Raw genomic sequence first — 20,359 nt, 5'->3', positions numbered from 1 at the left:
GGCATTTGTTACTTTCAATGGGAGTAAAAAGGCACAAGTTAGCAGAATAGATCACAAATTCTTTCTTAGGCGGTGCAAATAGTTATAGTTCACTAGAGGACTCGCTTCAGTTCAATAGGCCTAGGCCAAAGTCAATGGACTAGTGGTCTTGGACAGGAAAGAGCAGTTCTTGAAGTAAACTCTTTACCAAAGTTATCAGAAGTAGTTCGTACGAAAAAGAATCATATGTTGGGTCACAAGCGGATTAGGCCTGCAAGTTGGGAAAGTTCCACGAACTTTCACCGCGAGAGAAGCGTTCTCTCAATCAGGTTGGCACAGTACCTTAGTGTGAAGCAAAAGATGCAGCTGAAGACGTTGGTTCCTGCAGATCTCACTGAGCCTCAGTCGCGGGGACAAGAGGAAGGACGTCGGGCGACTCCTTTACTGCACGGGATCATCGGAAAATACTGACAAAATGGAGTCACTGCAGTTCGAGTAGCTGTTCATCAAGCACACAAGCTAGTGTCCTTCCCCCTGGTTAATCCTAACCAGCTCCGAGAATGGTATCCAGGTAGCTTACGAGTTGATTGGTCCCACCAACTCAAAGGTCGTCCTTGAAGGGGCTTCTCTGTCAAGATGAACTTGGCAATTCGGACCTGCAGCAGGGCTTCACTGGGCAAACCAACGGTCCAGGAGTTGCAGCAGCCGTCCTCTTCCTGCTCGTCTTCGGTTCTTTTGTTCCAGTGGTTGACTCTGCTTTCCAGTCCAAGAGACTCGTCTTTTAAACAGTTTTCTCCCTTTCATTCCAGCATAGCTGCCATTCACCCAGCAAGGTGGCTGACCTTGCCGGACAGTCAGCCAGCCAATCACGCCATAGTGCATTTGGGTCTCCTAGGGGACCAAGCACAGGGAGTTTCGGTCACTTCCTGCCCACCCCAAACACTCAGACGCCAGAGGCGGTCTTCAGTCCTGAAGCCCACCAAAGGCATAGAAAAAAAAGGGACCAAACCTAGTTTGGCGCGCAGAGACACACTAGAAGGACCTTTCCAAAAAGAAATGGTGAAAAAAGACTGGGACCTGTTTAAACAAAGGGGCTTAAGGCGCCATCTTGAAAAACATGGCTCCCGCGATTTTTAGCTACCGGTGTTCGCGGTTGGGAAAAATAATGGTAGTTCGTTGTAAAACCTCTGCCACCAGCCATTTCGATAGAAAAGGGTAGCATTTGACTGCTACATGAGTATTTAGACACCGGGGATACTAGGTAACCCCTCCAGCACTCTATAGGAAGATGGTGTGTGCTGGGTGTAGGAATTTAAAAAGACTAGTAAAGTCAATTTAACCTTGCATTCTCTGGCAAACAGTAGTTTATCCCAGAAAAGGTATTTAAACCTTTGGGAAGTCTAAAAAGACATCCCTGTGTCACTGCACTGACGGTGCTGTGTAAAACGCACTTGAAAAGATGCCTATGGAGTTATCTTAAAACTCCATAATGAAAGAACACAAGAGTAAAACATACATCAAAATACTTGGAAGAGTGGGGGGAAAAAAGGCTCACTCTTTCCAGGTAAAAAAAATCAAGTCCTCAAAATCCAGCAAAGTTGCTGTGGGCCTCTAAGGTGAAGGGAATTGGCACATTTTTGAGAATTCTCTCTAACCGGGTCCAAGTGGAACGCCCTGTGGATGAGCTGGTCAGGGAGATTTGCTTACGCGTTTCCCCACCAACACCATTACTCAAAAAAATCATCCAAGATGCACCAGGAACAAGGCAAGCTCATTACAAGAGCTCCAATGTGGGCAAGTCGACCACGATTCTCACACCTGCTTGCAATGTCTCTTTGCTCACCTGTGAAATTTCCATGCCCTTATAACATTTTATCCCAACATCAGGAGACTGCATACCATCCGTGGCCTCAAAATGCTGAACCTGGCAGTTTGGCTCCTGAAGTCAGAATGAGCCAATGCATAAGATTAGTCTTAAACGCCTCACTTGCAAGACTTAATTTCTCAGTTCCATTAAATCCATTAGAAGCGTCGGTGAACTACAAGCACTCTCAGTTAAAGATCTTTATTGTCATTAAAGACCAAGTATTGCTAATAACACACCCACGTTTTTCTCCTAAATTTATTTCAAAGCTCCATGTCAACCAGACCATAGAACATCCAGCTTTCTTCCAAAGCCCTACCAATCCGGCAGAAAAGAGACGCCATACATCAGATGTTAGGAGGCAGTGCCCCAGATAAGATTGGAAGTAGGAGTATTTTACGCCTTATTTTTTAAAGTTGGGAGTAAAAATATTTTTTAGGGAGTCGGTGGTAGTCCAATTCCCAATGAGTATTCTGTTAGCGAGTACAAATATGTTTAAACCGAAAAACAAATGTTTTTGTAATATGTATTTCTTTGCAGCATTCATGCACATTAAGAAACATGTTTCTGATGTTTGTTAATCTGCTTAGAATCACATGTTGTGCATAGGTCCGACATCCAGTGGTCACTGCGGAGTATTGCATTTTGTTTTTCGTAGTCGAAAAGGGACGTCGACAAGGCGTGTCTGAAACACTATCCCTATAGTGACGTGCGTTGTACCCACAATCCCTCACGCGTTGAGGTCCCTCAGATTGTTTTTTTTCCGCCCAGCTACTGGTCGCCTTTACGCGGAGCTCCTCGAGAGACATTGCAGATTTCATCTCCTCGACCTTTGGTCGTTTTCCTATATTAATATAGAACATATCGATTCCCCCCCCTCGACGCTGTTGTGAAGCTGTCTCCGCCGAGCAAGATCTTCGACGGAGGGGACGAGCGGAGGAGATCCTTCGGTGTTGCCGAACACGTGGCCTGGCCTCGCAGGCCATATACAGTAGGGAGAGTGGGGGTCGTGGGACATCTCTGGTTCTTTTCTGAGAATGCCTTTCCTTTTCCCCTTCCTTTCCCTTGGGGTGGTTATCACGATTTATTGCCTCGGCTATGGAGACGACACCCTTTAGGTTTTGCCCGCTTTGCAAGGGCAAGTTTACTTGGAAGGACAAGCATTCACGGTGTAACCGCTGCTTGCCCCTCGATCACAAATAGGAAGGTTGCACGGCTTGTCGGCTTCTTAAGCCTAAGACTCTAAAAGACCGTAGGGTCAAGAGGTGGGCGGCCTACGCTATGTCGAAGGCCGACGCTTCACCCACCGTTGCTACCACCGACAGTGACGAGGAACGTGATACCACGACCTCCGCTATGGAAGTCGAAAACCCCCCTAAAGAGCGCACACGCGCTTCGTCGTCTGTCCCCGGCCCCGACGGGCTCGGCTCACGCCCTGCTTATGAGGATGAACACCCCGGCGACATTGACGCACACAAGACCACACATAAGCACACAACCCATGGCTCTTCTTCGTCGAAGGCGAAGAGAGCATCAGCGCCCAAGGAGACGCAGGTTCCACCGGCGGCCTCCTCGGACCGTTCGGGTTCGAAGCCCCTCTCGCAACCGCAGCCGCGACCAGCGACTGGGCTTTCGGCAAATAAGGGCGCCGCCCCCAAATCATCGGCCGGCGCACATCAACAGCGCATGCCGCCGTAGAGCGATCGACACCCATAATGTCGAAACCACAGCCCTCCGCTGACAAACGAGTCGCTGAGAGCTTGGCGAGGATCGTGGTAGCCGATGCCCACAAGCGTACACCAAAAGACACGTCGAGCGCTACGCAGAGGTCGAAAGACATGCCAAAAAAGCCCGAAGAAAGGCAGGGACTATCTCCTTCAGTCGAGGGGATTCCCAACACACCTGAAGGCTTTTCGGAGGGCGACGGGACACTTTCCTCGACGTTGTGGGAGAGGTCGAGCCGTTTTCAGCTACAAGACACTATTTTTCCCCCGCTAGACCGCTCAGGGGTACCCCATGAAACCATGGAAAGGCTCCATCTCTGCATGGAAAGAATGGAGAGGTTTATGAATACCCAGAACCCTCCCACTCCCAAGAGAATAAGAGAAGGGCCTCAGGAGGACCCCAGGGCCAAAATTCCGAGACTAGTCAATCCCCACCAGGACACAGCCTCAGACTTCCAGAGTGTGTATGACCTCACTGGGGAAGAACATTATTTTGAGGAAGAGGATGATTTTATGGACGAGGAAGAGGGACGGAACCAGGAGGAAGGTCTGGAAGACAGCCCAGACTTGGTAGGAGAAGGCTTCGGAGAAAATCCAGAAGAAGGACCTTCTCACCCCTGGCAATCCCCATCAATATATTCCGATACTGATGTCCTGAACCTAAATTCTCCGGACAATTCACCTATTAGAAACACGTCTCCCATTGACGATCAGCCCACATTTAATGCCCTGTTGCGCAGAGCAGCAGCACATTTCGAACTGGACACTGGGGAGCTCTCTCCTGAATTAGACTTTGTGGAAAGAGTAATTAAGGAGAAACCCCCAGTCAGTCAGACCATTCCCCTCCTCGCTTCGGTGAAGAGAAGAATCATCCCTTCGCTGTCCACACCCGCACTAATCAGAGGGGTCAATCCTAGAATTGAAAAACTTTTCACTCCTTCACCCTCAGACCCGCTGTACATCAGGGGACATTCCATTCCGGATTCCCTGGTAGTAACCAACACAAGAAAGAGGGCAGGGGTACCACTTTCCACCAGTGAGGCACCACCTGACAAGGAGGGCAAGCGGTTATATGCTCTTGCAAAAAGTTATCCTCGGCTGCCTTTTCGGCAAGAATTGCGAACAACAATTCTTTGCTCGCTAGCTATGCGGACGCGCAGTGGGCCAAACTGCGCAAAGACACCGAAGAAGCGCCGGAACCATTACGTACACGCCTGCTTACAACTATTGGCGAAGGAACCCAGGTCAACCAGAGTATTGTAAAGAACTCTCTGGATGCTGCAGAAACAGCGGGACGTTCCCTGGTTCAGGGAATAATCCTAAAACTCCACGTATGGCTGCGCAACTCGGGGTTCAAACCGGAGACACAGGGGTCTTTAATAAATAAACCTGTTGAAGACTCAAACCTCTTCGGGAAAGCGGTGGATGAGGCTCTGGAGATGGCTAAAAAAGAGTTCGATACTATCAAAACTCTTGACCAAATCTCTAAGCCCTCTACCAGGCGCGGCTATGGCAACAAACGCTTTTTTCGTGGCCAACGCCAACAACAAAACCAGCAGCAGCAGTACCCTGCCACCAATTTCCAGACCAATAGTGGCCAGTACAGCCAAAGAGGCCAGCGCCGGGGCAAAGGAAGAGGCCGGGGGTCCACCCCCAGAGGCTCCCAAGCCCCCAACAACACCAAGTGACGCGAAGATTCGCGTCCCCTCCCATGCAACACCGGTCGGGGGCCGGATAACATCCTTTCTTCCAGCATGGGAGGGTATAACGTCAGACCGCTGGGTACTTTCCACCGTAGCCCACGGATACTGCATCGAATTCAACAGTTCCCCAACATACAAACCCCCGAGGGGACGTCGCATGACACCGGAACATCTTGCCATCCTTCTCCAAAAAGTACAACAACTGCTGAAAAAAGGAGCCATAGAGGTCGTACCTCTATCTCAGGTAACGGAAGGTATTTATTCAGTGTACTTCCTTGTACCCAAAAAGGATCTAACCATGCGCCCTGTATTAGATCTGCGCCCAGCGAACAAGTTTATCAAACCCCAAAAGTTTCGTATGGTGACCTTACAAGAAGTGATCCCACTGCTATCACAGGGAGATTACATGACAACATTGGACATGAAAGATGCATACTTTCATATTTTAATGTTGCCAGCGCACAGAAAATACCTCCGGTTCATGATGGAGGGCAAACACTACCAGTTCAGAGTGCTACCCTTCGGCATAGCATCAGCACCAAGGGTATTCACAAAGGTGCTGGCAGTGGCAGCGGCCCACCTGCGCAGGTTGTCCATCCCAGTTTACCCTTACCTCGACGACTGGCTCATAACAGGGGATTCTTACGAAACATGCTTCTCCAATACCCAAAAGACTGTAGACCTTTTGTTCCAGTTGGGCTTCTCCATCAACGAAAAGAAGTCCAGCCTAGACCCCAGCCAAGTCAAACAATTCCTAGGGGCTCTAATTCAAACAAAGGACGGCCTCGTCTTCCCCTCCAACGAGAGGGTCCAAAACATGCTGTTTCAGATCCCTCAATATGTGACCGGTCGAGAGGTGACGGTACGCAAAGCAATGCGCTTGCTAGGCATGATGGCGTCGTGTATTTATTTGGTACCTCATGCGCGCCTGCGCATGCGCCCAATGCAAGAGTGGCTCAACAGCCAGTGGTGTCAGGCCAGCGGACTATGGGACGATCTAGTGGTGGTCTTGCAGGCCTTAGTTCTCTCGCTACGGTGGTGGACAAAGGAAAACCTGGGAAAAGGGAAACCCTTTGCCACACCCGCGGCGGAAGCCACTCTAACCACAGACGCATCCCTCACAGGATGGGGGGCTCACCTATCCCATCAGACTGCTCACGGAGTGTGGACTCCGAACGTAGCATCCAAGCACATCAATCTTCTGGAGCTACTAGCGGTGTTCAAGGCGCTAAAAGCCTTCCAGGAACACCTACAAGGCAGGACAGTGATGGTCCTTACAGACAGCACCACAGCCATGTATTACATCAACAAGCAGGGGGAACCCACTCTCCAGGACTGTCCAAACTGGCCCAAAATATATGGAAGTGGGCTCTCAAACAAAAGATGTTCCTACTGTCACAACATGTACCAGGGGAACTCAATCTGCTGGCAGACAAACTCAGCAGAGATTTCCCCTTGCCCGAAGAGTATGAATGGCGACTGCACGAAGACATCGTCTTCGTCTTCACGCAATGGGGATTCCCAGAAATAGACCTGTTCGCAACCCTGGAAAACTCACAATGCCAAAGTTACGCCTCCAGGTACCCCCAGAACCAATCCAAGGGGAACGGTCTGTCGATTCAATGGTCAGGGAAATTTGTTTACGCTTTTCCCCCCCGACTCCCCTTCTCAACAAGGTGGTGCACAAGATGCACCAGGAACAAGTGACCATGATACTGGTGGCCCCAATGTGGGCCCGACAGCCATGGTTCGCTCACTTAATGGAGATGTCTCTATCTCCCCCAGTGAAACTCCCCTGCCCGTACAACATGCTGTCACAAGACAAGGGCAGGACTCTGCATCCATGCCCCCAGAACATGAACTTAGCAGCCTGGCTCCTGAGATCATAGAATTTGGACATCTACAGCTCCCGCAGAGATGCATGGACATCCTCAGGGAAGCCGGAAAACCTAACACTCGCCACTGCTATTCTAGCAAATGGAAGAGATTTGTCATCTGGTGCAGAGGAAAGAGCATCAACCCGATTGACTGCTCTCCCACACATATTGTTCTATACCTGACCCATTTATTGGATTCAGGTCTAGTGTTCAATTCCATTAAAGTCCACCTAGCGGCACTTTCTGCATACACCACTTCCCAACTCAGTGTCGTGGTGGAAGATCCCTGTTATAAAGGCCTTCATGGAGGGAGTAAAGAGAATACACCCCCCGATAGCTGACCCAGCTCCCGGATGGGACCTTAACGTGGTACTTACCAGACTCATGGGCTCACCATTTGAACCCATGCACAAAGCATCTCTTAAAGACCTCACTCTTAAGACTGCTTTTCTAATAGCTATCACCTCTATCAGGAGAGTAAGTGAACTACAGGCTCTTTCTGTTCTAGACCCCTTTGTTACAGTTCACAGAGATAAGGTGGTTCTACGCACTCACCCAAGGTTTGCTCCGAAATTCATCTCAAAATTCCACGTAAACCAGTCTATAGAACTACCAGCGTTCTTTCAAAATCCTTCCAACTTGGGAGAAAGGACTCTGCACACACTAGATGTCCGCAGAGCGGTCATGTTCTACATGGAAAGAACCAGACCACTGAGGAAGACTAATCAGTTCTTTGTCTCGGTGGCAGCAGGAAGAGAAGGGGATGCAGTTTCAAAGTCCACTATTTCTAGATGGATTGTTCAATGCATCACTCTCTGCTATACTCTTGCTAAGAGAGAACTGCCCTTTAGGCCAAGAGCACATTCCACTCGAGGCACAGGGGCGTCCATAGCATTCATTGCAAATGTTCCCCTTGAGTCCATCTGCAAAGCGGCTACCTGGAGTTCTGTGCACACCTTTACAAAACACTACTGTCTAGATGCACACTCTAGATCTGACTCCCAGGTGGGACAGGCAGTATTAAGACATCTTTTCTCTACTGTTCCTTCTCATAACCCACCGCCAACTCCGGGTACTGCTCGCTAGTCTATGCACAGCATGTGATTCTAAGCAGATTAATAAACATCAGAAGACAATGCATTACTTACCGTAAAAGCATTTCTGATGGTTGTATCTGCTTAGATTCACATGCGCCCACCCTTCCTCCCCGCTCGGATGGAAGGAACATAGACTTCCTTTTATATCTCTTTTCTGTACTCACTCACGTCTAGAAGGCTCCCTCAGGGCAGAAAAATACAAACAGAGGGACCTCGACGCGTGAGGGATTGTGGGTACAACGCACGTCACTATAGGGATAGTGTTTCAGACACGCCTTGTCGACATCCCTTTTCGACTACGAAAAACAAAATGCAATACTCCGCAGTGACCACTGGATGTCGGACCTATGCACAGCATGTGAATCTAAGCAGATACAACCATCAGAAATGCTTTTACGGTAAGTAATGCATTGTCTTACTTCTTCTAATCAGGCAATTAAATAGTTTGCCCTGTAGTATTACATGCACTACTGGTCAACACATATCCATGGAACTGTGAGGGTGAAAGCACGGGAGCAAGATTCAATTTGCCTATTGTTTGGAGTATTTGTACTCCCCATTTGTATTTTTTGAGAGTATTTGCCAATTTCTAGGGAGTGAAAGTGGCCGATACACACCTTATCTGTAGGGCTGTAATGCATTACCTTAACCAATCCAATCCAAAGAGGAAAACTGATGCATTGGGATACTGTCTCTAAATCGACTATAGCAAAATGGATAATTAAATGCACTTCAATTTGCTGCTACCTTTCAAACAAAACTCTGCCTTCACGCCCAAAGTACTGATTCTGGCCCAGGACACTGCCCGCCCAGTTGCACACCTGCACTGCCTCCCGGCAACCCTTCACTTGGGTCTGTATCTGTATCCCTACAGTCCCCCTACCTGCACTTTTGGACACCTGCTGTCTGCACTTACACTTGCACCTGCCACCTGCTGGCCGCACTTCTTGTTATAGTTTTGATCCCATGTACAACACTGCCCTCTCCCCTTTCCCCTGCCCTTTCTTCCCTCCCTTCCCCTGCCCCTTTTCCCCCTCTCCCCGCTCTTGCGCGATCTCAATGTCACTTGGCCTAGTAAGATCGTTGTCTCTGTTCTCCCTCTTTTCACCCTTCCTTGCCTCGTCGCGCCTTGAAACACTTGTGCATAGGCACGTTACAAAGGCCGTATCGTATCATATCGCTGCTTGAGCATCTGACGTGTCAAATCATGGTGGCCTTCAAAAGACAGGTAGACATAAGGCATGAGGTCATAATCAAACATGTTGCTTGTTTGTAAGGATGCTTACTGTTTTGTGTTCTTTGAAATTACTGGTTTTCCTCTCCTGCGACACACGCTACTTTGCTAGTCGTTTTTTTGTATGTGTATACTTTTCCTTCCTGTATTTGTTCTTTTAATGTTTCCACTGTGCTATTTGCGTTCTGCCACTCCAAGATCAACACCAGCTGTTACCTACTGCTCAGGTTTCCTAAAAGGGTATACATTTTGTGATGCCCCTTCCAAAATGGCTGTACAGTTTTGCTCGCGCTTTTCTTTTGTCTTTGTATTTAGAATTCCAATTGAAAATGACGACAGGGTGTCCTTTCTCCTGCCCTTTTCTGCTGACTCTTACAAGACCTCTATTCTATATTTTTCTGAAAAAAGCATGTTGAAATGACCCCCACTTAATTTAGGGTGCCTTGTGAGTTGCTGAACCCTTGCAGTGATTGGATTTGTTCTTGTGTGTCACTGCAAGGTTACACTTAAAGAGATTGGGATTGTCCTTGTATCCATACTGGCCTCCTGCTTGTGCGTTACCACTACAGGGCACCCACCAAGTGTTTATGGGGTGCTCGTACAAGAGGTTGGGACTTTCTGTTTCCCCATCTGAGCTTGTATGAACCTCACATCCCATCTCTGCCCCCTACCACACTTTTTCCCCTTTTCCCTACTCATCCCAGCTATCGCACACTGGTCTTCAAAAGTGGACTGTATTAGTGGGGACAGACTTGGAAGTATTGACCCAGGACTCCAAGCAAGGCTGTTGCAGACGGGGATGCAGAGGAGAAGGTTTGTGGGAGGCACAGGTTGAGTCGGCAAGCATCATTTCAGCCTCCTGATCCAGAGCATCTCTGGTGGGGCTTGTCCCACCGCCATAATATACAGCTGTTTATTCTTCCAGATAAAATACTTAAGTGCCCCTCGAACAATATCCATTCTCCTTGGCCTGCTACTGAATGTACAGAACCTCTTCACTGCCTTGTGTGTCCCTAGCAGACACGAGTGCCCTTTCCACGCCCCTTCTTGTCTGATTTCAGCCACTGCACTATAATCGTATATGCCACTGCGCCACCTGTATTTCTGTATGTAACTAAGCTAGCCGAATAACCACTGTAACCAGCGCCACGATGCCCACGGGCTGCTGTGCGCTTAACAAATGTGAATAAATAAATGCGTGGCACAGGGGCTACCTTGGCTTTTATTGCAAATGTTTCTTTAGATGCCATTTGCAGGGCAGCTACTTTGTTCCATAACTACTTTAACACAACATTACTGTCTGGATGCACATGCCAAACAAGATTCACAGGTCGGGCAAGCAGTGTGAAGACCTATTTGCTGCTGTACCTTCAAACATCCCTCCACCTTCTCCAGGTACTGCTTGTTAGTCTATGCAAAGCATGTGATTCTAAGCAGATCCGTAAGCCTCAGAAGGTATGTTACGCACTGTAATTGTATTTCTGATGCTTGTATCGGCATAGATTCACATGCGCCAACCCTTCCTCCCATATGGGAGTTGAAGGTACATAGACATCTTACACCTACTTTTATGTACTCTCCTATACACTTCGTGCTCCATGTCAGAAACTAAACCATCTGAGGGACCTCAATGTGTGAAGGACCATGGGTACTACGGATGTCGCACTAGGGATAGTGGAGACACACCCAGTCTACGTCCCTTTTGCAACTTTGAAAACAAGTAATGCAATACGCTGCATGTAGCCCTAGATGGCATCCTATGCAAGGTATGTGAAACTAAGCAGATGCAAGCATCCGAAATACGATTACGCTAAGTCATGGATATTCATTCTACTATAAGTGGTGTGATATTACCAGTTTAGTAATTTTCATAGTGTTCTTTGTCTATAAATGTAGTATTTTTATAGCTGATTGTCAAGTGTAATCCCGGATTACTTACTGTGTGAACTCAACCCCTTACCACACTAAACTCCCAGAAGTAGTCCCTTGTTACCTATAACTAGGGTGGCCTTCTACACATCTGTCCACCAGGCCAGCGTGTAAAAATCTAGTGTAACACTGGTCGATCCCTCCATCACAATAGGGAAAAGGTTTGCAGCTCAATCTCCCAAGCTTTAGAACGATTGACCTGACTAACTCAAATGGCAGGGCTGTCGGTTCTTTAAGAAAGCATTAAAGGCAGACCCAAGACCAGCTTTCGTCTAACCCACTGGGGTGCAGCTGAGCAGGGGACATGTCCCACCTACCACTGTGGGTCCTGTTCTGCCTTTCCCTTAACACTTTCTTTGCCCTCTTAATTTTGGCATACTCACAGGAATGTGGTTTTCTGGGACTTCTGAGAGGCATTTATTCTGTTGTACCCCAATGTCTTCACCTTGTTAGTTTCCTCTGTGCACTGAAAAATATTTGCATCTGGCATGTTAGAAGTCAAAATAAAATGTTTGTCATTATCTTTCAAGACTGACTTCTTGAAGTTGAGGAGTCGGTCATGTTATGAATGCTTTTTTCTGCACTTAGGCCATCTAGTACTTCCAGTGTTGATTATTTAGTGCTGTGTAGGTTGGCCATCCAGGGCTTGCGTGCCCTTTAGTCCTGTATGGGGTCCTTTGTGGCTTGGCCTTTAATACTGTCTTCATAGTTCTGGGTTCCTTTTTTTTCAGTGCACTTGCTTTCATAGATGTCATTTGAGAGGCAGATTTTGACAGCTTTCTCAACTGTGAATATTTGTATACAAATTGAAAGTTCAACCATTTACAGTCACCTAATGTATTAGAGCTTTCATTCGATATGCACATGACTTGACAGTAGCCTACTTGCCAGTACGTATTGTACAGTGCAAATGAGGTCTGCTTCCACTTGTATTTATTTAAATATAGTGTAGTACAGTTTGCACTGTCAGCTATGCACTGATTTAAGGTTTGGCATGTACATTCAGTGTGATTGTATAGTACATGGGGGCAATATGCCACTTTTACCGTTTGTTGACATACTGCTCTGTCTGCACTGGTTTTACAGTTTTAAATATTTATTCTTATGAAGATTTAACAATTAACTTCTTTTTATATTGGGGCTCATGTTAAAATGGCCCAGTCCAGCCCGTATATTGCCTTTCCAGAGCAGAATTCAGTAGGTAAAACTGTAACATTTATGTTGTTCCATGGCCTTAAATGTCACAATGTAACTGGTTTTTGCCTCTTTATTTTATGCAGAAACTCATTTTAGCACTACAAATGGCTCCACTTTCTACCTGAAGGCTACAGTTGGAAAATCGTACAAATGTAAATCCAAGCAGACTCTTCAAATTACAACAGATTTTTCCATCAATACAGTCGATCTCCAAGTCCAGGCGTACCGCATCGATGGTGGAAAATTTGGAGCAGGTTAGTTTCTACTAAATCAAAAACTGAAAATTGGTGGTAAAATGTGCTTTGTGTGGGAATTGTGAACAGTGTGCATTTTTCGTTCACAGAAGCTGGATCTAATTTTACTATCCAATGTAATAGTCCCTGCTACCTTCCCTCCTACATGTATTCTTCAAATGTGGTGAAATCTGGCATTTACTTCTGCCAGAAATACAAACACAGTACTTAAAACTGCAGATTAAAAATGGAGATCTGAGTTAAGGTATCACTCTGCTCTTGAATCTACATGAAGTTCAACTTGAGGGGACTGAAACTTTCTTTTTTTAAAAAAATATGTATTTGGCAGCACCGTGACTCTAATTGGCTGCAACAAAGACCATGTCTTTGTGTTGGCTAAAACAAATTGCAGTGAGTTGTGGTTTGTAGACCTTGAGTTTAGGATTTCTTTTAGCCACATAAATCGATGCCCCAATGTTCATAACCTAGCCACAATTCTACAGTGTAAGCACGTTTTTGGTGCCAGAACACAATGCCCTATTTTATTTCTACATGTCTTTGAGCCCCAAGGCCATCTGCGTTGGTTGCATTGCAATGCGCCTTACACGTGCAATGAAAATTGTTGCTTTTCAGTTCAATTCAATATAATGTTTATTCGGTTTAGAGCCATAAAAGTAGACCCATCAAACACATTTGCTAAAAACAAGGTTATGTTATAGTTGATCACAGGATAGACATACAGTGTAATCAGACAAGAATAATCAAAATTAAGGTACAATTCAATTAATCAGATCAGTCTAAGTATGTATAAGACCAAGCAGTCATCAAACTTATCGGTGGAGCGGAAAAACTTGCAGCCCCCAGGAGTAGGCTTTCCGTTCTATAATATTACAGCATGCATTACAGCATAAAGAAAGCAAACAAGTGTGACTCATGCTACACTTTGGTCCTCACAAGCCAAGCACTGTGTATATATTTGGCCACTTGATACACATTATCTGATTAGTCAGATATCACATAACTGCAAGGCCAATAAAGAATTGTTGCTTCTAATAGATTGCCTCCTCCCACGGATTACTCATCTGATCCTAGCCGCAGTGCAGCTGATCTTCAAAAAACGTTTCCGCCACCATGGGGCGTGGTTCTGCCCAATACTTCCATGCGCCGGACCCGACATTGGAGTGAGTTTTCCTTGCATTTTGTATGCTTCGTGATCACATTAGTTGGTTTTGACAAAAAAATGCCCAGCCCAGTTAAGGCCTCAGGTTTCAAGCCTTGTGTGGATTGCGGCCAGCAGATGTTTGTTTCAGATCCCAAGTGTATGTTTATACTGCTTGGGCAGAGAAGCACAAAGTCCACTATTACAGGCTGTGCCATTGCATGCACCCCAAGGCCAGCCAGTTAAGGGCGGCTAAACTCTTCATATACTTCCAAGGAGTTTTGGTGAAGGCATGCGGTCTGTCAAATGGTGTTGGAGGACCAGTCTACAGCAAGAAAGGACAAGTACCTAAAGAGTTCTCACTCAGACGGTCCCTCACGTGGCCATTTTTCTTAGTCATCCAAGACTAGTCCACGTTCCAGAGACTCCAGAACTGGTGCTGCAGGTAGTTTCTCACCAAATTCTCTTCTGGAGGAGTAATGGGAGACCATCCACTTGAACTCTTTGCCGATGTCCTGGCACTGCTAGCTTCAACAGAACCCACTGCATTGTGCCAAACTTGCAGGGTACCCCCAGGGGAACTTGTGCATGCCTATGGGCTCGGGCCAGGACCCCAAGGGAGACCAGGTCGCCCTGTACAAACAGGCACTGGTTTGGGGCGTTTAGGCCTCTGCAATGATTCAGCCCAGGTCTTCAACTTCGAGGCTGTTGGAGCCTCTCAGGAATCCTTCAGTTGAGACCATTTGTCATAAATTAGTCAAATCTGTGAAGAGCCAATCCCATTTGGTTTCGAACCATTGAGCTCCAAAGAGGAGAGGGACTTCCTTGAGGAATTTTATGGGGAAGACTAGGACATAAAAGATCTGGCCACAATAGGGCAATGGTCTGGATACTTCTGCTGAGCTGAACAGCCTTCCTGCCAGCACTATGGGTAATCCGCCAGCATCATTCTAAAGTTTGACGGCCTAGGTTTCTGAGGCTATCTGCCTTGTCCAGAGCCAAGGTTCAGTTCGAATTAACAGACCACCTTGACAAAGGAAACATTGCTACTTTTCAACATAGCGGTGGCAGCTTCAGTGCTAGAGGTGTGGGAAAGGTATGCCTCTACTCTTGCAGCCGACAGGGAGGTTGCTAACAAGACTCTTCCTTCTACGTTGGACTCAACCTTTGATTTGTTGTCCACCCATGCCTCCCCGGAGAGCATGTTGGTACAGGCCGTGACAGCAAATTTGTAAATCGCCTGCTTTCCATCTCCAACGCTGGATGACTGAGGAAAGATGTTTACCTCATCCTGGCTTAGTGCTAAGGGAAAAAGATTCCTCCTGCACTCTGGCATATTAGATTTTGTCTATGGTCCGAATTAGCCAATGGAGCAAACCATGTTCTTAAAGGGGACTTACGAGACCTTTTGGAAATACTCTTTGATGGGCAGAACCTGTTTGGGTCCAAGGCCACCAACTCCTTACAACAGGTTCTGTCCACCAATGTGTTTGTATTGGTTTGGCTGTTAACCCTCTGCTCCTTCAGAAGGCTGATGTTTTTTTTAACCCTTCTGTCTCCTACGCCCCTGGGAGTCTGCCGCTTGTGAAGCGTCTGCCTTGCAGAGGTGAGCCTATGGGTGAAACTGCAGCAGCCGCAACCCCCCCCCCCACCAAACACCCAGGGTACACATTTTTTAGAACTATGAAGCAGTAGCTGGCCACCATCTATTTTTAAACTGTCCCCCTGACCAGGGATCTTTCTTTATGATCTCAACAGTTAAGCAGTTTTTATGGGGATTGTTAAATCCATTTCCTCCTTGCCAGTTCGTGGTCCCGGCATGGGATTTGGATTCAGTGTTAAGATTACTTACGGGCCCCTACTTCTATTAGTCTGCTCACCCTTAAGGTGATTTTCCTGATTGCCATCCCATCTGCCAGACAGTTGAATGACCACCAGGCATTGTCTGTTACAGATCTTTTGAGCGCTAGAATTCAGATGCCGCCTTCAGAAGGAATGCTTCACTCAACATCACCACCCCCTTTGTTTTCAACCTCGCCCCATCCTTCCAGGACATGGGGACTGTTCAGTTGGCTGGCTTGTGTGGCCACTCTAATAAATGTTGCTTGGATGAGGGATATCTGGAATGACGACCAGCTTTTTGTGGGTTATGCTGGTGGCCGCACTGGCAGGGCTTTGACCAAACAAACGCTGTAGTCTTGGCTCATTCACTGCATTTCGGAAGTGCTATGTTCTGGTGGGTAAGGATGTGCTGACGGTCTCATAACTAATTATTTCGGAGGACTGTCTGCCACATCTGCCTGCCAATATGGGTCCTCTGAACATTTGCCAGACTGCTGCATGGGCCTCGCTGCTCAGATTCTAAAAACATTTCCTAGGTTCCCAGTTCATTCAGGACGCTCTGGAGGACTCGAGCAGTCCTCTGATTTGAAGTTTACTTCCTCCAGATCCACGTGTTGCTATGGGAGTCTCGTAGACTAGGAATCTGTGGCAGGAAGGAATCTAGAAGAGAACATTACCTCAGAGTAATGTTTCAGATGCATGTTCCTCCCACGGATGCCTCATCGCCCTATCAACCTGCCCCTTTTGGTTGATAGCCAGTACACAGTCTGTTCTATGGTACTTCAGCGTCAAAGTGCTAGGGAAGAAGGATGGAACTGAGGTTTTGCGGCGCAGCACCTGTTTGCTTCTGACATCCTGTCCAGGCTGCATAGTAACAGTGGAGCCACACTGTGCCTAAGTGGTGGTGAAAAAGTTTCTGAAGATTAGTTGCTCTGTGGATAAGATTTTCATAGATTAGAAACCTTGAGGGTGTTTGGGGAGTATTGGACGAGTTAACATGCCTCATAGCCTTACCAAGAGGCAAGTTATTTTCCTTTTTGCTGCTGCAGAGGGTAAAAAGGTCCTTCAGTGGTGAACACTCTACAAAGTCAGATCTTTGCGCTTCGCCAATGCTTGTTTCCTTGCTAAGTCTGGGAACCTGCATATTATTGCATTGACTGATTTGCGAGTCCCATCATATACATTGGCCTACCATTCAGTGGTTGGTTTGTTAATTGTGTGCCTTGTAGAAGCTAAGTGTTCACACATGGGTGCGTTTGTAATGATATTACTTGCGGAATCTACTTAAAAGCCATGTTGCCAGTATTTTTAAACATTTTTTTTTAAAGAAAAATGTCTGCCTTATTATTGAGCCAAATTTGTTCCTGCAAATGTGTAATGCGTCATGTCATTTCTATATACAACTTCTTTCAAACTGGTCTGAGAAAGGGGGTGTATATTTTTGAATGATGCTTGCAGCATTTCGGAGTGGAGGTTGTTGGGAATAGCCCTGTGGTCAAAATCGCTTCACTGCTGCTTGAATTGACCAACCCAGTGTTTGCAAATGTTTGCTTTGAGACTATGGTAATGCCACTTGTGCCGCTGCTAGTGGTGTTTAGCCAAATACAGTTTGGGGCCTAGCGCAGCTTCTGATGTAGTATTCCTTCAAAACTTTAATGACTTCTATAGTTAATCCGGCTTTGTGATCGGATGATAATCTCTCCCAAAAGGACGCTGAAGGCCACCACCACACATGATCCACAAAACGAGACAAAAGCTGGACTCGCAGATCCCACATTCCCCTACAGTCATTCATGTGTCTGAGTTTGAGTCTCTGGGTTTGCACATAGTGGGCAAAAACTGTACTCCTAGATCTCTTTATAGCAAATACTGAATGGTTATTGTAGGCAACAAGTTGAAGTGAAAGCGCAAAACCTCAACCATATTGCGTTAGGAAACCATCTTGCATAAATTAATATTCCCTTCAGGCTTATCATAATGTGATGGCAACCTTGCAATGACAGAATTATGCATTTCGGGTACCTTGAGTAGCCAATCCTGTCTATTCAAGGATTCTTTAACATTGAGGGGGTTAAGGATTTGATCTTCGGTGCATTTGTATATTAGCAAAATCTTTAAAGCTTCTTTTTTTAAGTTTACTAAGAACAGGTTACCAGCCACGTTCAGCAGCACTGTCTTCATACAACACATTTTTCTGAGGTACCAAACGCTGCCTATATGAGGAGATACCCCTCCAATCCATGTAGGCACTCGCGGACTGTAATCCCAGCTCATAAATGAAGCACACAATGGGCTCTGTGGCAGATTTAAAACCTATTTCCACAGTTTACCTTCCAACATAGACCAATCTATTGCTCTAGCCAAGGGATTTGCATCCAGACCATACGTCTGGGTTGGGATAACCTTACCCACATACAACTTCACGGGGAACTACTGAGAATTTACAATGGGTATGTACGATTTTCTTCATCTGACAGGATAGCTGGGACAATTTGTCTTCTGGGTCTTGAACACGTTAGAAAAAACAGTCTTTTCTAACGTGAAATAGTTGGAAAAGAGCTGAATTTAAACCCAGATACAAAGCATTTCTGATGCTTGTGAATCTGCTTAGAATCACATGCTGTGCATATAGTCCGACATCTAGTGGTAATTGTGGAGTATCGCATCTTTCTTTCGAAGATCAAAAGGTGATGCTGACGTAGTCGTGACTAACATCCCTAACGTGACGTGCAGTGTACCCAAAATCCCTCGCGTGTCAAGGTCCCTCAGATTGTTTTTCCACCCAACTAGTTGGTCGCCTTATGCGGAGCTCGCAAGAGTAAATATTGCTCATTTCGTCCCACGGTCGTCTAGTCTCCTGGCTTCTTCTTCAACTGTCTTGTGGGCTTCCTGCCGGCGAAGACATCCACAACTGCTCAACGTCTGTCGACTGCATGGCCTCGGTCCTCCGGCCAGGCCTGTGCAGTAGGGAAAGTGGGGCACTGGCTATATTCTTTTTCAAGAATATATTTCCTTTTTTCCCTATCTGGTCTGGCTGCTGTCACCCTCTGCTATGCCTTTTAAATTTTCTGTCGTGTAATGGGAAAATTCCAGTGAAAGGACACCCATCGCTGTTGCAATCAGTCTCTACCTTGAGACCACGACTAGTGTTCAGAAGTCCTGCAAGCTCTTTCGTCCCAAGACGTTAAAGGACAGGCAGACTAAACGGTGGGCAGCCTATGCGATGCAGGCCGAAAGCCATTCCCCTGGTGGCGCTGTCGCTTCGGATGACGAGGAATCCATCGGCAGCCATGGCTCCGCATTGGAAGCCATTGACCTTTTGGCGAAACCTTTAGGCTCCCCAAAGCCTGGCCATGGCCCAGACAGGCCCAGGCTCTGTTATGGGGAGTTCACATCCTGGCGACAGGGGCACACACGCACCAGAGTACTAAACACACAACTCCCAAGGTCTCCTCGACGGAAGCGTCAAAGCACGCAATGCTGAAAACCTCAGCAGCGCCTCACGAACCTCTCGGTTCGATGCCCTCCACGCAACTGCTTTCGCAGCACGCTACTTGCCAGTCCTCTACAAAGGGCATACACCCAAAAAGGCGTACGGTCGACGAAATGCCGTCCAAAGGCTTCGGTGGAATCTACGACTGCGCCTTCAGCCACCGGAAATCTGCATGAGTCTCGTGGCTATTTCGGCGGCTACTGAACACAAGGGAACCCCCTCTCAAGAGGAGTATTCCAAAGCCCCCCCGCCTGCCCCCAGCCTCTCTCGAAGGCCTGATTAGGTACATTTCCCCATTCTGGGCACATTTATCCACCTCCAGACACTTCAGCATCTTCACAATGGACTAGTGAGATTTGAGAATGATATGGACAAAATGGCCCAATTTATTGATTTTGTCTGGTAAGTACATTACTCCAAATAGACCTAGGGAAGAGGACTCCTGCCCCATTCCACAAAAATTACAGAAACTCTGTCTCTGGACAACGCTACCAGGCGGATATGCTAGATGTCTCTGAACAGGAAGAAACCGATGCAGATATAGATAGTTTTGCACAGGACAAAGGGAAACCAGACCCAGATTGGGATCAGTCAAGGGATCAGGGCCCTTGGCTGTCGCCTACACACACCCCTGACCCGGACATAATGTGTGTCGACGCACCTTCTCCTGCACAAAGGGATTCGTCACCTGTAGATCAAATGTTGTTCAGCGCCATTCTAAAGAGGGCGGCTGATCAGTTCGAGATCACTACTCATGAGGCAGTCCGTGACTCTGACTTGGTGTAAAATATTCTCAAGGAGAAGCCTCCCACTAGTCGGGCAATCCCCTTGCTTAATTTTATAAAGAAGCGCCTAGCTCTTTCTTTGTTATCACCGTCCCGCACAAGGGCAGTCAACCCTTGGGTTGAAAATTTTTTTTTACTAACTCTCCTTCTGACCCTATGTACGTATGGGGTCATGCTACAACCACCAGAAAGAGGGCGGGGGTTCCACTGTCCACGGCGGAAGTGCCTCCGGATAAAGATTGC

At 47.0% G+C, this 20,359-nt stretch overlaps 1 protein-coding gene across 1 annotated transcript in view; it reads left to right on the top strand.

Annotated features, from left to right (window-relative positions):
• The window catches only part of LAMP1 (lysosomal associated membrane protein 1), a 436,503-nt gene that overhangs the window by 370,950 nt on the left and 45,194 nt on the right, over positions 1 to 20,359 (top strand). The window contains exon 8 of the mRNA XM_069637150.1: positions 12,688 to 12,858. Within this exon, the coding sequence (XP_069493251.1) occupies positions 12,688 to 12,858 (171 nt within the window). The remainder of the gene's footprint in view (positions 1 to 12,687; positions 12,859 to 20,359) is intronic.

This window comes from Ambystoma mexicanum, chromosome 7p (genome assembly GCF_040938575.1).
Source record: "Ambystoma mexicanum isolate Mex_15411 chromosome 7p, UKY_AmexF1_1, whole genome shotgun sequence".
NCBI classification, from domain to species: domain Eukaryota; kingdom Metazoa; phylum Chordata; class Amphibia; order Caudata; family Ambystomatidae; genus Ambystoma; species Ambystoma mexicanum.
Note: the sequence above shows the minus strand (reverse complement) of the source record. Positions and strands in the feature narration are given on the sequence as shown.